This window comes from Lontra canadensis, unplaced genomic scaffold, assembly GCF_010015895.1.
Source record: "Lontra canadensis isolate GAN:19392208 unplaced genomic scaffold, GSC_riverotter_1.0 scaffold76, whole genome shotgun sequence".
Lineage (NCBI taxonomy): Eukaryota > Metazoa > Chordata > Mammalia > Carnivora > Mustelidae > Lontra > Lontra canadensis.
Window position 1 is genome coordinate 10,126,578 of NW_022631070.1, and position 15,424 is coordinate 10,142,001.

The 15,424-nt window shown below is 52.8% G+C and overlaps 1 protein-coding gene across 2 annotated transcripts in view; it reads left to right on the plus strand.

The window, feature by feature from the left end:
* Positions 1-15,424, plus strand: part of DIP2C (disco interacting protein 2 homolog C) — a 363,208-nt gene that overhangs the window by 247,203 nt on the left and 100,581 nt on the right. For both annotated transcript variants that reach the window (XM_032881692.1, XM_032881693.1), the window contains 3 exons: positions 13,085-13,208; positions 13,466-13,575; positions 13,687-13,789. In XM_032881692.1, coding sequence (XP_032737583.1) covers positions 13,085-13,208; positions 13,466-13,575; positions 13,687-13,789 — 337 coding nt within the window. The remainder of the gene's footprint in view (positions 1-13,084; positions 13,209-13,465; positions 13,576-13,686; positions 13,790-15,424) is intronic.

A 15,424-nucleotide genomic window follows, 5' to 3' on the forward strand; every position in this document is an offset into this window, starting at 1 on the left:
AAATCTGTGCTTAGACAGTTAGAGAAATTCAAGAGACAACCGAGGGACAGGCTGCAGGCGCAGACCCATCACTCGCACCGGCCACTCCTTCCAGACTGGGACTGGCGGCTGCTCCACTGATATGGAGCCCGACGAAGTGAGGAAACAGGAATTTGGTCCAGAAAAAAGAACAAGGTCAAACTTCAATGAAATGGAAATAAGTAATTTACCTGATAAATAGTTCAAAGTGATGGTCATAAAGACACTCACTGGACTCCGGAGAAGCACAGAGGAGCGCTGCGAGAACTGCCACAGAGACGGAGAGCAGGGGCGGCGCCAGACGGAAGTCCCAGAGCTGAAGGCTAACGGATCGGGATTGAAGACTGCCTGGGAACGCCCCTTAGCGGAGCAGAAGAAGGCGTCAGCGAGCCGGAGGACAGGACGGCAGCCCTCACACAGAGCAGTAAAAAGAAACAAAAACAGTGTATTTTAAATTAAGATAGCTTGAGGGAACTGTAGGACAACATCAGGTGGGACAGCATTCACATGAGGGAGTCTCAGAAGGAGGGAAAGAGAGGAAGGGGAGAAAACATAATTGAATAGACAATAGCAGAAACACCCGTGACCTAGGGAAAGAAACAGATTTCTGGGTCCAGGGAGCCTGGAGACCGTGAGATCACAGCGAGTGAATCCAGAGAGTTCACAGCAAGACACATTATAATTAAAATGTCAACGTTAACGAGAGAATCTTAAAAGCAGCAGGAGAACACCAATTTATTATATACACGGAAACCACAAAGACTCTGTGGATTTTTCAACAGAAACCTTGTGGGCCAGGAGGGAGCAGCAGGACATATTCAAAGTGCTGAAAAGGAAACCGGCGCCAAGGATGCCCTGCACAGTGTGGCTGTCATTCGGAGTTGGAGGAGGGACGGTCTTCGGGCAGGCAGCGCTGGAAGGAGCTCATCACCACTGAACAGGCCCTATCAGAAACATTAAAGGTCTGATTTCAGCTGAAAAGAGATTGGTAACAAGAAAGTAAATGAGTGTATAAACCTCACTGGCAGAGTCAACGTAGAATAAAGGTAATGGATCGATTATTTAATAAAACTGAAACTAGAGTGAAGGTTAAAAAGACAAAAGTAGTAAAAATCATAAAAACTACAATACTTCGTTGAGGGAAACACAAAGTAAAAAGATGTAAGTGCGTTATCAAAACATTAAATACAGGGAAGGCAGGCAAAAACTCAGTTTTACGCCTTCAATGTGATAGAACAAATCAATAAGAGAAGAGAGAAGAACCACATGGTCCTCTCAATTGATGCAGAAAAAGCATTTGACAAAATCCAGCATCCGTTCCTGATTAAAACGCTTCAAAGTATATAGAGATAGAAGGAACATTCCTGAACTTCATAAAATCTATCTATGAACCACCCACAGCAAATATCATCCTCAATGGGAAAAAGCTTGCAGCCTTCCCGTTGAGATCAGGAACACGACAAGGATGCCCACTCTCACCACTCTTGTTCAACATAGTACTAGAAGTCCTAGCAACAGCAATCAGACAACAAAGAGAAATAAAAGGTCTCCAAATTGGCAATGGAGAAGTCAAACTCTCTCTCTTTGCAGATGACATGATTCTTTATATGGAAAACCCAAACGACTCCACCCCCAAACGACTAGAACTCATACAGCACTTCAGGAACGTGGCAGTATACAAAGTCAATGTACAGAAGTCAGTGGCTTTCTTATACACTAACAATGAAAATACAGAAAGGGAAATTAGAGAATCGATTCCATTTACTATAGCACCAAGAACCATAAGATACCTGGGAATAAACCTAACCAAAGTGGTAAAGGATCTGTACTCGAGGAACTACAGAACACTCATGAAAGAGATTGAAGACACAAAAAGATGGAAGACCATTCCATGCTCTTGGATCGGAAGAATAAACATTGTTAAAATGTCTATACTGCCTAGAGCAATCTATACTTTTAATGCCATTCCGATCGAAATTCCACTGGTATTCTTCAAAGAGCTGGAGCAAATAATCCTAAAATTTGTATGGAATTAGAAAAGACCCCGAATCTCTAAGGAAATGTTGAAAAACAAAAATAAAACTGGGGGCATCACGTTACCTGATTTCAAGCTTTACTACAAAGCTGTGATCACCAAGACAGCATGCTACTGGCATAAAAACAGACACATAGACCATTGGAACAGAGTAGAGAGCCCAGATATGGACCCTCAACTCTATGGTCAAATAATCTTTGACAAATCAGTTTTACGCCACGTTCAAACTTACGTTGCCATCAAATTAACATAGACTGACACACACACACAAGTAAATGTGTGTGTGCACGTGTGCGTACAGGCAGTTTTATGTGACCCTTACGGGGACCGAAAAGCAGACACCTCTAGTAGAGACACGGAATATAAAGGATTCCTTGATCTAGGTGTCACACTGAAGAAAGTCCTCAAGTCACAAAGGAAAAAGAGAGGAGGAATGGAACAGAGAGACCCTGCGGAGACGTAGTCAAAAAATGGTTAACAGAAGGGCGGTTAGTTCGCGTCTTCTGATCGGTAACTACTTCACGTGTGGAAGGACTGAATTCTCTAAGGCAGAGGCGAACAGCGAGGCAGGGGAGAGGAAACAATAGCAGGCGACGTGCGGCCTCCCAGAGCCCCGCTGCGGACGTCAGACACGGAGAGGGAAGCGGGAGGACGCTCGGAGATCCTCCGTGGAGACGGAGATGAAGAGAAGAACGGAAGAACAGATGCTACAGAGGGGCTGACGTGACGCTACGGCATCGGTCCGCAGAGAAGACGTAACACTTGTAAGCATTTATGTACCCCGCACAGGAGCAACTAAATACATAAAGCCAATGTTAATACCCCTGAAGGGAGAGACCCCGGACAGCCGTGGGAGGGGACGTCGATTCCCCACCGAACCAGTGGGCTTAATTATGCAGAACATTCCATCCTGTCATAAGCAACAGAATCCACACTCTTCTCAAGGGCATCTGGAATGTCCTCCAGGACAGATCCCATGTGAAGCCACAAAGCAAGTCTCAGTGAATTTCAGAAGAGTGAATTATCGGGCATCTTTTCTGACCGACAGTGGTGTGAAACTAGAAATCAGTTACAAGAAGAAAATGGGAGGATTCACAAATATGCGGAGATTAAACAACATGCCAGTGGATGACCCATGAGTCAACCAGGAAATCAAAGGAAAAGTAAAAAAACAAAAACAAAAACCAGCTTGAGACCAATTTAAACAAAAACGAACATATAAAATTCAGCAGAAGCAGTTCTAAGAAGGAAGGTCATCGTGATACAGGCCTACTTTAGTCCGTGAGAAAAATCTCTAACAATCTAATTTTCAACCTCAAGGAACCAGAAAAAGAGCAAAGGAAGCCTAGAGTTAGTAGAGAGAGGGAACAAAGATCATTGTGGGAATGAATGGAATAGAGACAGTGAAGGATAGAGGGAAAATCGAGGACACCAAGAAGCCGGTTCTTTCAAAAGATGAACAAGGTTGATACACCTCTAGCTAGACTCCGCAAGCAAACGAGAACAGGACTCAAATCTAATCAGAAATGGAACAGAAGTTACAGCTGACACCACAGAAAGACAAAGGGTTGTAAGAGGCTGCTACGGAAAACCGTATGCCAGCAAACTGGACCCCAATTCCTATACAAATTCTCTACCCGAGGCTGAATCAGGAAGAAGTAGAATATCTGAATACTGCTTAGTAGTAAGGAGATTGACTCCGATCGGGGATCTCCAGCAAACAGAAGTCCAGGACCAGATGGTGTCACTGGTGAATTCCACCAAACGTTCAAAAAGATTTAGTACTTCTCCTTCTCAAACTCTTCCAAAACATGGAGAGGAAGGGAAGCTTCCAGACTCATTGTGTATGGCAGCACCACCCTGATACCAATACCAGACAAGGAGGACATCAGTAAATAAAGTTACAGGCCAATATCCCTGATGAACATAGATGCAAAAATCCTCAACAAAATATTAGTAAACAATTCAATAATATATTAAAAGGATCATAATCCATTATTTAGTGGGATTTATTTCAGGGATGCACGAATGGGCCCACATTCGCCAATCAATCAACGTGACACACTACATTCACCAAATGAGGATCATACGATCATACGATCCCGGATGCAGAGATGCAGAAAGAGCGTTGACGGCATTCAGATTTCACTTTTTTATGTTTTTATGTAAATTCCAGCTAGTTGACGTGCACTTACGTTACTTCCAGGTGTGCAGTGTCGGTACTCGGCGCTCTGTTAAACACCTGGTGCCCATCACAGCAAGTGCTGCCTTCATCCCCATCACCTGTCTCACCCATACCCCAAGCCCCCACCCCTCTAGTGACTATCAGTTTGTCCTCTGTAGTTAGGAGTCCATTTCTTGGTTGCCTCCTTCCCCCCACCTTCCTCATTTGTTTTGTTTCTTAAATTCCATGTGTGATTGAAATCAGATGGTATTTTTCTTTCTCTGATTATTTCATTTAGTATAATACTCTCTAGCTCCATCTGTGTCATTGCAAATGACAAGAGTTCATTCTTTTGACGGCTGCATAGTATTCCACTGTATATACGCACCACATCTCTATCCATTCATCAGTCGATGGACATTGGGCTGTTTCCATAATTAGGCTTTTGTAGATAACACTGCTTTAAACATCAGGGTGCATGAGTCCCTTTGAATTAGTATTCTTCTTTTCTTTGGGTTAACATCTACCAGTGCAATTTCTGGATGGTAGGGCAGTTCTACTTAATTTTTTGAGGAACCTCCATACTGTTTTCCAGGGTGGTTGTACCAGTTTGCATTCACGCCAACAGTGCACGAGGTTCCCCTTTCTCCACATCCTCTCCAACCCCTCTTGTTCCTTGTGGTGTTTTATTGTAGCCGCTCTCGCAGGTGTGTGGTGGCATCTCACTGTGGTTGTGGTCTGCATCTCCCCGATGATGAGTGATGTTGATCTCCCATGTGTCTGTCGGTCACCTGTGTGTCCTCTTCAGAGACGTGTCTACTTGTCAATGTTCATTTTTGATTTAAAAAACTCAGCAAAGTGAACATTAAGGGAATATACTTCAAAATAATAAAGGCCGTATATGACAAGCCCACAGCTAACCTTTTACTCCTTTGTGAAAAGCTGAAAATTTTTCCTCTTGCCACTTCCATTCAACATGTGTTGGAAGTCTTAGCCAGAGCAGTCAGGCAAGAAAAAGATGGAAATGGCATCCACACTGTTAAGGAAGAGGTAAAACTATCTGTTTGAGGATGACATGATAGCATATACAGAAAACCCTAAAGACTCTACAAAAAAACTAATCAAATTATTCAGTGAATTGAGGAAAGTAGCAGGGCAGAAAATCAACATAGAGACTTGACTGCATCTGGCTACGTTAACAGTGAACAATTGGAGAAATTAAGAAAACCACCCTATTAATGCTTGCATCAAAAAGAACAAAATACCTAGGAGTACATTTAGCCGAGAGACGAAAGACCTATAGTCTGAAAATCATAAAGCATTGATGAAAGAAACTGAGGAAGACACAAATAAATGGAAAGATATTCCAGGCTTATGGACTGAGAGAAATGATATTGTTAAAATGTCCATATTCTACAAAGCAACCTACAGATTCAGTGCAATCCCTATTAAAAGTCCAGTGGCACTGTTCACAGAAATAGAACAAACATTCCAGAAATTTGTATGGAACCACAGAAGACCTCAGAAAGCCAAAGCAATGTCGAGTAAGAACAGCAAAGCTGGGGACACCTGGCTCCCTGGTTTCAAGCCACATTACGGAGCTATCGTAGCTAAAGCAGTTGTCAAGGGGCGCCTGGGTGGCTCAGTGGGTTAAAGCCTCCGCCTTTGACTCAGGTCAGGATCTCAGGGTCCTGGGATCGAGCCCCAAGTCGGGCTCTCTGCTCAGCGGGGAGCCTGCTTCCCCCTCTCTCTGTGCCTGAGTCTCTGCCTACTTGTGATCTCTGTCTGCAAAATAAATAAATAAAAATCTTTAAAAAATAAAAAAATAAAGCAGTTGTCAAAAACAGACACATAGGAGCTCCTGGGTGGCTCAGTGGGTTAAACCGCTGCCTTCGGCTCAGGTCATGATCTCAGGGTCCTGGGATCGAGCCCCACATCAGGCTCTCTGCTCAGCGGGGAGCTTGCTTCCTCCTCTCTCTCTGCCTGCCTCTCTGCCTACTTGTGATCTCTGTCTGTCAAATAAATAAATGAAATCTTAAAAAAAAAAAAAAAAAACCAGACACATAGGTCAGCAGAATATTATAGCCCAAAAGTAAACCCACACATGTATTGCCAATTTATTTACTTATTTAGGTCTGGTCACTTTATTTAGTTTATCCTCTCAAGTCTCTGAATTTGAGTCATTGATGCTCAATCTTTTTTTTTTTTTTTCTGAAGATTTTATTTATTTATTTGACAGACAGAGATCAAAGTAAGCAGAGAGGCCGGCAGAGGTAGAGAGAGGAGCAAGCAGGCACCTTGCTGAGCAGAGAGCCCGATGCGGGGCTCGATCCCAGGACCTTGAGATCGTGACCTGAGCCGAAGGCATAGGCTTAACCCGCTGAGCCACCCAGGCGCCCCTCGCCAATGGATTTATGACAGAAGACCCAGGAATGCGCAACGGGGAAAGAGCAGTCTCTTCAGTCAATGACATTGGGAAAATTGGACAGCCGCCTGCAAGAGAATGAAACTAGAACCCCTCTTACCCAGTACACAAGAATTACCTCAAAATGGGTTAAAGACTTGATTGTAAGGCCTGAAGCCACAAACTCCTAGAAGAAAACACAGGCTCCAAGTAAGCTTTTCGACATCAGTCTGGGTGGTGAGTCTGATGTGACGCAAAGGTGAAGGCAACAAACCGAAAACAAGCGTGTGGGAAAACATCAAACTAAACACTTCTGTGCACCAACGGAAAGCAGCCGCAGAAGGCAAAGAGAAGATTCCATTCCTCCTTAACGGGAGAAAGTGCCGGCAAATTGTGTGTCTGATAAGGGCTTATATCCATGATGTGTGTGGAATTCATAGCGGTCAGTAGCAAAAGACACAATGCAATTACAAAATGGGGAGTACGTCTGAATAGATACTTTCCAGAGGAGACGCGCAGATGGCCGATGGACTCAGAGATGCCTAACGTCACTGATCGTCGTGGAAGTGTGAAGTAAATCACCGCGAGGGCGCCTGCGTGGCTCTCTGGGTTCAGCGTCTGCCTTGGGCTCTGGTCATGATCCGGAGGTCCCGGGATCAAGCCCCGCTTCAGACTCCCTGCTGCTGTGGAGGGGGCCTGCTCCTCCCTCCCCCTCTGCCTGCCACTCCCCCTGCTTGTGCTCTCTCTCGCTCGCTCTCTCTCTGTCAGATGAGTACATCTTTTAAAGAAAACACATTGAGATATCACATCATACCTTTTTAAATAGATAAAAAGGCAAGAAATAGCAAGTTTTAGCAAGGAGGTGGAGAAAGGGGAACCTCGTACACCGTTGCTGGGAATGCTAACTGGTGCAGCCATGAGGAAAATCGTGTGAAGGTTCCTCAAAACTAAAAATGGAGCTACCCTACAATCCAGCGATGACCCTAGGTGTTTCCTCAACAAAAAGGAAAACACTAATTTGAAAAGATACACTCAGCTCTCTGCTTGCTGCAGCATTGTTTGCAGTGGTCAAGGCATGGACCACCTACGCCCCCGTCGGCGGATGAACGGGCAAAGCGGCGTTGTGTACGCACGTTACTCGGCCGTAGAAGAGAACGAAACCTCGCTTTGCAATGACATGCAGCGACCTTGGTATGCTGAGTGAGATAAGTCCGAGAAAGATCTAAAAAACAAAACAAAGGAACAAACAGAACTCACGGACACAGAGAACAGATGTGTGGTTGCCAGTGGTGGTGTGTGTGGGGTGGGTGCAGTGGCTGCAGGTACAGAATTCCAGCTACGAAGTAAGTCGGGGGCTGGGAAGTACAGCTCGGTGACTATACACGGGGACGGCGTCATGCACATTTGAAGGCGGCCACGAGAGTAGATCTTTAAAAGTCTCGTGTCGTGATAATTTTGCAGTGGGTACGAATACAGAATCGTCGTTTTACATCTGAAATAGAATGTTATGTCAATTATACCTTAATTTTTTAAAAAAAAGAACGTTGAGCTTAGTAACCTGTAAGTGCTTAAGTGTTTGATGATGTCATCCTTCAGTGTCCTTACGCTGGAAGTCTGGATAGGTGACGGACCTTTTACTTCGGAGGGTGTGGGTTGTTGCTTATGTTTTGGTACCCGGACATTATGGAGTCCCATGTTCACCCAAGATCTGCCAGTTGCAGATCTGAATCTTGCTGTTGTAGCGCAGTCAAGCATAAGAAACGTACGTTGGACATAACCCACATATCAGTGTTTTTGTCCACATGAATGACATTCCACAGTAAAGCAGAGCTAGAGAAACTTTAGGAAAAGAAAAGGGGAGGAGACTCTGCTAGGGCTGGCATTGATGGTCCCTGAGGACAGAGGGCCTGATGTCATCCAGGAGGTGGAGTGGTGGCCCTGAGGTGTGGCGCCCTCGGTCACTGTCGTGTTCTGGACTATGCCCTTGGACTCCACCCTGGACCGAGCTAGCCTTCCTTAGAACTGTCTTGTGCCAACTCTGCGGGGCCATGCTCCCAGCTCTAGAATGCCACAGTGTACACGTGCCCAGCCTCAGAGCCCCGAGAGTTTCCCAGCCCTCTCTGTGGCTGCCCTGCTACTCAGCGGGTCCTCACCTTCCAGTGGCTCGGGGACGCCTCAGGGTCTGTTGAGAGTGGGTGTGCACGTCTCCAGCTCCGCTCCTGGGAGCGGAAGGAGAGAATGTGGGGTTCCCTTAGAAAATGAGGGGGGATGGTTGTCACTTTGGCTTCCTGGGTACAAAACATGGGGGTTGCATACTTGACATCTTGGGCACATGTCGGTGTCAGGTGGGGCAGCTGGTGGCCCTGGAAGTCGGGGACATCCTGCGACCTCTGACCTCAGGACCTCCTCCAGTGGCCCGACTCCTGCAGGGTTTGCCACCGGTGTCCCCGTGTGCGGGAGACGCCCCCCGAGTGCTTCCTGGAGACCCGAGTCCTGTGATCGTCACGACTGGGAATGTGGAGGGGTTTGGGGGTTGAATGGACAGCCACGTTTTTCTAGGTGTCTCTGGTGCCGTGGTTAATTCTACGGCAGTTTACCTGAAAACCGACCTGGGGACATATGATCGCAAATGCAGGGGGTTGAGGCCCTTGGGAACGCAAAGGGCTGGTGGCCTTGATTCGAGGCTTCTGGTGCTCTGAGGTCTGTAGTCACAGTGTCACAGTGACGATCTGCAAGTCTACAACCAGGGAACCGTTCGCACAGGGAGGCACATGCCTCTGCCCTTTGGGCCACCTGATAGCCTCCGCACAGCATTTTAGCCGCCGCTGGCGCAAACAGTCCAAAAGCCCAGCTTGGCCACCACGTCACACCTCGTGATGCTTGGGAGTAAGGAGGTGAAGCATCCTGTGGCGTCTGACTGGCGTGTGATCTGTTCTTTGTCATTACGTGTGGAGGAGGCTCCTGCAGTGATAACCCCGGGAGGAGGTGGTTCATCGGGACCTGCTGAGCGCGGGTTGGCCCCTTTGCTGAGGGGAGCCTCAGTGGCCAGCGAGGGTCCGTGCGGCCGCGTGCACCCGAGGAGGAGCTCTGCCGCTCAGGTGTGGGCTGGGCAGAGCCTCCCCGTACCTGCTGGCCCTGCCGGGGTGACCCGCCGGGTGGCGAGCTCTCCGGCCCGCGCGGACCCTCGGGTTACCAGCCCGCAGTGCAGCGCCTGAAGACCCTTCTCAGAAGAAAATGCCGAGTGCCTCTCTCCAGCGACCGTTTCCTCGTGGAAAACAGGCCCAGGAGATGACTTTGTCTTACTGAGGCCACAAACTGAGTGTCATTCCTCAGCCGCCGTGACTTCAGAACGTGGCATCTGTGTCTCAGAAAACATTTTTAGGGACGCCTATGTGGCTCGGTCATTAAGCGTGCATCTCCGGCTCAGGTCATGATCTCAGGGTCCTGGGATCAAGTCCCGCGTCGGGCTCCCCGCTCGGCGGGGAGCCTGCTTCTCCCTCCGCTGCCCCCCTGCTCGTGCTCTCTCCGAAATAAATAAATAAAATCCTAAAAAGAAAACTAGCGTTTTAAAAAAAGCTTGTTTTTTAAATAGAAGAATCCTTCAGTGCGCCGTCTGGAACGGGTAAGAGGATGGAGGGTGTGACCGTTTCCTCCGTCCCCTGCTTCTGTGCCACGGAGCCGCCGCGGAGGCCTGGTGGGAGCCCGTTTCCCAAATCACCATCTGATGCACCGAGCAGTCGAGTCTCGTGTGTTTGTTTATTCTCCATCCTAGCTCGGGGCGGGGAAGCTCCTCTTTCCGCAGGGCGTTTGCAGCAGGGGGACCAGAGTTCCTGGGGGCTTGGCCGGGGCGTGGGGAGCAGCCGGGGGCGTCGCCTCCATGGGCCCTGCGGGGTCGCAGCAGAGCTGGCACAGCCCGTTGCCGTCGCCCTGCCGAGGCTGAGCTCGAGGACGGCCCGCGGCCGGTCGGGCACACCGTCAGCCGGTGAACGGGCTCCGCCAGCATCTCAGCTGACACGGGCTCTGCTCCGGGAGTCTGGTGGGGACACGGCACGGCCGTTGGGAAGGGTCGGAGTGGGCGTGTTCCAAGGACCGTGGGACCAGGGAAGGACGGCCTGTAGGCCCCAGGGCTCCGCAGAGCTGAACGCCCGAAGCCCGTGCCTCTGAAACACTTGGCCCCGCTTCTGTCGCAGCTCCTGAGAGCCGGTGATTGGCCCCGTCGACAAAGAACAAAGTCGGGTCGGTACCCACTGGTGGGCGTGGGGCCGCAGATCCAAATGAGGGGCTTTCTGTGAGCTGTCCTCTCGCGTGCTGGAGTCCTCGTGGGAGTGTGGCTGCTGCTTCCTGACCGGGAGCCTGGGACGGATCAGACCGTGGTGGAGGGACGAGTCCACACCAGCCTGTCGGAGGCCCCAGGGGTCAGCGGACAGACCAAGGACAGACTTCTTACAGGGGGACAGGACTTGGCACGTCTCTGTGTCGCAGGGGGTTGGAGGTGATGGGCTGACGTCAGGTGTGGTCTGGCTTTTCTTGAAGAGCCAAAAAGAATTATTCGCAAGGTGACCGGGGAGGGGGTCCCCGTCCTTACAGCCCAACCCGTCAGAGGAAGGGCCCTCAGCTGAGGGGGAAGCTGCAGCGCGGGGACATGGGCACCCAGGGAAGGGACCTCCTGAGGGCCAAAGTCCTCCTGAGGCGGGATGCAGTTTCCCAAAGCCGGCGGCCGTGAGGACGGGGAGGAGGCTGCCTGCGGAGACGGCATGTGGGGGGCCGCGGGTCTGACGCCGTGCGCAGGGCATCCACCCGCCGGGCTGCAGGCTCCGGGGGCGAGTGTGCGCTCAGGTTCAGGGGGTCCGTGTGCGAAGGGGCAGCACAGGCTGCTTGGACGGCAGGGGACAATCCTGTGTCCAGCAATGGGCCCGGGTCGCTGTTTCTGCCCAGTTGACGGGCACTCTGAGGAGGAATTCAACGACGGAGGGGACAAGGACCCCTTTCTGGCAGAGCGCAGAGCAGAGGCGAGGTCTGAATTTCGGGCTGAGCTGCGACCTTCTGTCCGTCACTGTCCTCACCTGCTGTCCCGGCTCTCACTCTGGGCGGGCTCTCCTGTGTGTGTGATTACGTCACATGAGCCATGGGTCGGGAGCAGATGTGAGAGGACATGCAGGAGAGCCGGGCGGGGAGGCAAGCGGCGGGAGATGGCAGGTCACGGCTGACAGCCCGCACGCACCCTCCTGCCCTGTGGCTCATGTGGCCTGGAAGTCAACGGTCTCCGCAAGTTCTCGCCCATGAAGAAGTGTCTTCCCGCCACCGAGGGGGATCTCAGAGCCTGTCTGGATGTCTGGCAGCGTGATCCCAAATTCACATTTGCGTCACTGTAAAAACCCTACGTGAAGAAGCACCGCGTGAAGGAAAGGTCCCTGAAATGGGCACATCTCTCCGTCGGGCGCCAGCCCTGTGCTCCCTGCTCGGGGCTGGGGGTGCACAGTCCCACACAGCTCCGGGCTTTCCCCGTGGGGCTGAGCTGCGAACCACCTGGATGACTAGTCCTAGATGTCAGAGCTGCGGGCTTCACCGCTAGACGCATACGGTCTTCCCGTGCCGTCTCAGTGGGGCACACGTGGGCAGAGGGGTGTGCAGCCGTGGCGGGTCTGCGCAGGGGGCACGCATGAGCGTGACCTGCCTTCCGCGCTGTGGCGTGTGGTTGTAGGAACGCCTGCTGTTTCCTGGCTTTTGTTTTCTGAGTCGAGCTGGTGTGACCGGTGGGCATAAAGCAAGCCCACTGAGCAGCCGTGCCCCAGGCAGCTGGACGTGGTTAGCGACCAGACCACGTGGTGGCAGCCCCCGCGCGGCCTGTCCCAGGAGCGCCCCATCCCGCAGGGTCTGCCGTATCAGTGCTGGTGGTCGAGGGCTTCTGGGGTCCGTGTACTGCAGTGGGGGTCTGTCCAGACCCGTGTCCCCGCTCCACCGAGAGCTGGTCCGGGCTAAGGGGGTGGTGCAGGGGGTCCTTATGTTCCGCTCGCCCTTGTCACGCGTCATCACACAGCGGGGCCCTGTGCTCTGGGCGTCTTCAGAATCGGGCTCCACGTCAAGCAGGGAGATGTTTTCTGGGCGCCTTCCATTTGCCACGATAGTCCCATTTCACGGTCGTGGTCATTGAGACCCGCAGGGGGGCCCAGCAGTAGCCTCCGGAGACCTGCCACGTGCCAGCCACACGCTGAGCCCCGTCCACGCTCCTCGGCTCCTCCCCGCTGCGGACAGGGAGACTGAGGCGGGGCGACCCTGCCACCCTGCCTAAGGTCCCACCACAGCGCATGCAGCCTGGGACGTGAGCCACACTGCTCTACCCCCGGGAGGTTCCCTCTTCCCCAGAATCCAGGGCGAGGCCGCGTTCTGCAGGGACGCCGCGGTCTTCTCCGGTCCTCCCCGGTCCTCCCCAGCTCTGTGACCCTTCTCCCCGCTGCTCCCCCAGGATGCTGGAAGCCAGCAGATCGGGTTCTTGCTCGGGAGCTGTGGAGTCACCGTGGCCTTGACGAGCGACGCCTGCCACAAAGGACTACCGAAAAGCCCGACGGGCGAGATCCCGCAGTTCAAAGGTAGGTGACTTCCCGCGCCCCCCTGGGGACTCTGCACGTGGGGCGCTCCTGCGTCTCCTCGGGTCCTCGGCACACTCCTGCTCGCGCGGCATGTCACCTGTCGCCTGCTGTGTGGCGCGGTGCAGCCGGGGACATCGTGCTGTGGATGCGTGGGGCCTGAGGCTTGTGCTGCGGGGCCACGGGCCGCAGGAAGTGGAGGCGCCGCGCACCTGCTTCCGGGGGCCGTTCGCCAGAACGCGCCGTGTCTTGTCTCCAAGGGTGGCCGAAACTGCTGTGGTTTGTCACCGAGTCAAAGCACCTCTCTAAGCCGCCTCGAGACTGGTTCCCACACATCAAAGACGCAAACAACGACACCGCGTACATAGAGGTGGGCCACTGGGCTTCTGACGGCGCGCGGACCCCGGGCTGGCTGGGCCCTGCCGGGTGTGGGCACGTGGTCGCCTCGGAACCCCGTCGGCACAGCCTGCTCTCTTTTCAGTATAAGACGTGCAAGGACGGGAGCGTGCTCGGGGTGACCGTGACCAGGATCGCGCTGCTGACCCACTGCCAGGCCCTCACGCAGGCGTGCGGCTACACGGAAGGTACGGGCCAGCCCTGATGGGAGCACGTCCCTGGGCGGCGGGCATGGGCCGCTCTGTCCCGTCCCCGCACCCCCACGGCAGGAGTGGCGTCAGGTTTGTGCGCAGCTCAGACCTTCCCGTTGTCCTCGCCAGGCCTCCCCCTGCATGGGGAGGGACAGCTCTGGTGGCTCTTCTCATCAGGACACCAGTCCTGGCGGGTCAGGCGCACCACTGTGGCCTCACTTAACCCGGTTCTCCTGCACAGAGGCCCCGTCTCCAAGTTGCTCCACGCCGGGTGAGGGTTCCGCCTGTGACATCAGGGGACACCGCTCAGGCTGTCAGTTGATTCCATGAGAACTCATCCCTCGGTGCATGCTAGGGTCTTTTTGGGATCTTTGAAAAAAAAAAAAACCCACGTTCAGCCCTCCCTGGCACCTCAGAATCTCTGATGGGGTTTGTGTGAGCTCCCTGGGGGCGGGGGGGCGACCACAGTCCCGAGCGCGGTTTCCAGGATGCATGTTCTTTCCCCTGTGCCGCACGGCCATAGAGGCCTAGAGCTGGGGTCACCAGGAGTAGCCGTGGCAATCGTATGGCCTTGGGCTCATAAACCGCGGGGTCCAGACCGATCCCCCTCTCCTGTGGCTGGGGCTTTTGTGACCAGCGCCCTGCCCTGGAGACTTACCGGCAGGCAGCCTGCGGCTGGGGCGTCCCCTCCCCTGCGGAGCAGGAGCTCTCCTCGCTCTCCCCCATCCTCCCCCATCCTCCCAGTGATCTCCTTTATACAAAATAACTCGTTGGTGCTGTGGGGACTTCTGGCTAACGTTCAATCCCTGGGCTAGGCCCCGGCATGTTTCCCCGTCAAGACATGTGGCCACTGGTCACTACCAGCCGGCCAGTGCCTTTTGCTTTGGTTACAGTGCTGTCTGCAGCCTCCCGACTGTAGCCTGTCTCCGTAGCCCTGCTTTTCAGAGGTCCGGGGCTGTGGCGGTGGCGAGTGGCCCGGAGGAAACGCACACGCACATGCACACGCACACGCTCCTTGCTTCTGAGTAGGATGCGCTTGTAGACAGTGGGACAGCAGCCGTTGCCTCTGTGTGGTGGCTTGTCCCCTCAGGAGGAGGGTGGCACGCAGTGCCGGAGCCGTGGCCAGCCTCGTGGGAAGGAGCGTGGACAGACGTAAGCGGAGGGCTCGCTGGACGCCCCGTGCGTGGACGAGGCCGTGCTGGGCTGGTGCGCACGCGGGTAGACAAGCGTGACTGTAGAGGCGTCACTCGCGGCGTCACTAGCCCTCAGCCTGGCCCTTGTGTTCAACCTTGTGTTTTTAGCGTTCGTTTCTTCCCCAGAATCACGGGGACACTGTTCTGTTGCTGCTCTCTGGGGTCTCCTTTGTGACCCAACCCCAGCCTGAGTCTTCTAGCGACTTTACCCTGCATTTGCTGGGAAAGGTTTTCCTTTCTTGGGAGAAGCCATGATGGATACGGAAAGAATCTTAAAAAAGGACAAGGCCGGGGGAGGGAGTAAGTCCAGGAAAAGGAGGCAGGAAGTGTTTTCAGGGACATGTGAGGCTCTCACTGTGGACATGAGTGTCAAGAGGGTATCTGGAAGCTTCTCCGGGCAGGTGGCCCGTGTCTACAGACATGCTGTGGGCTGCCCCTC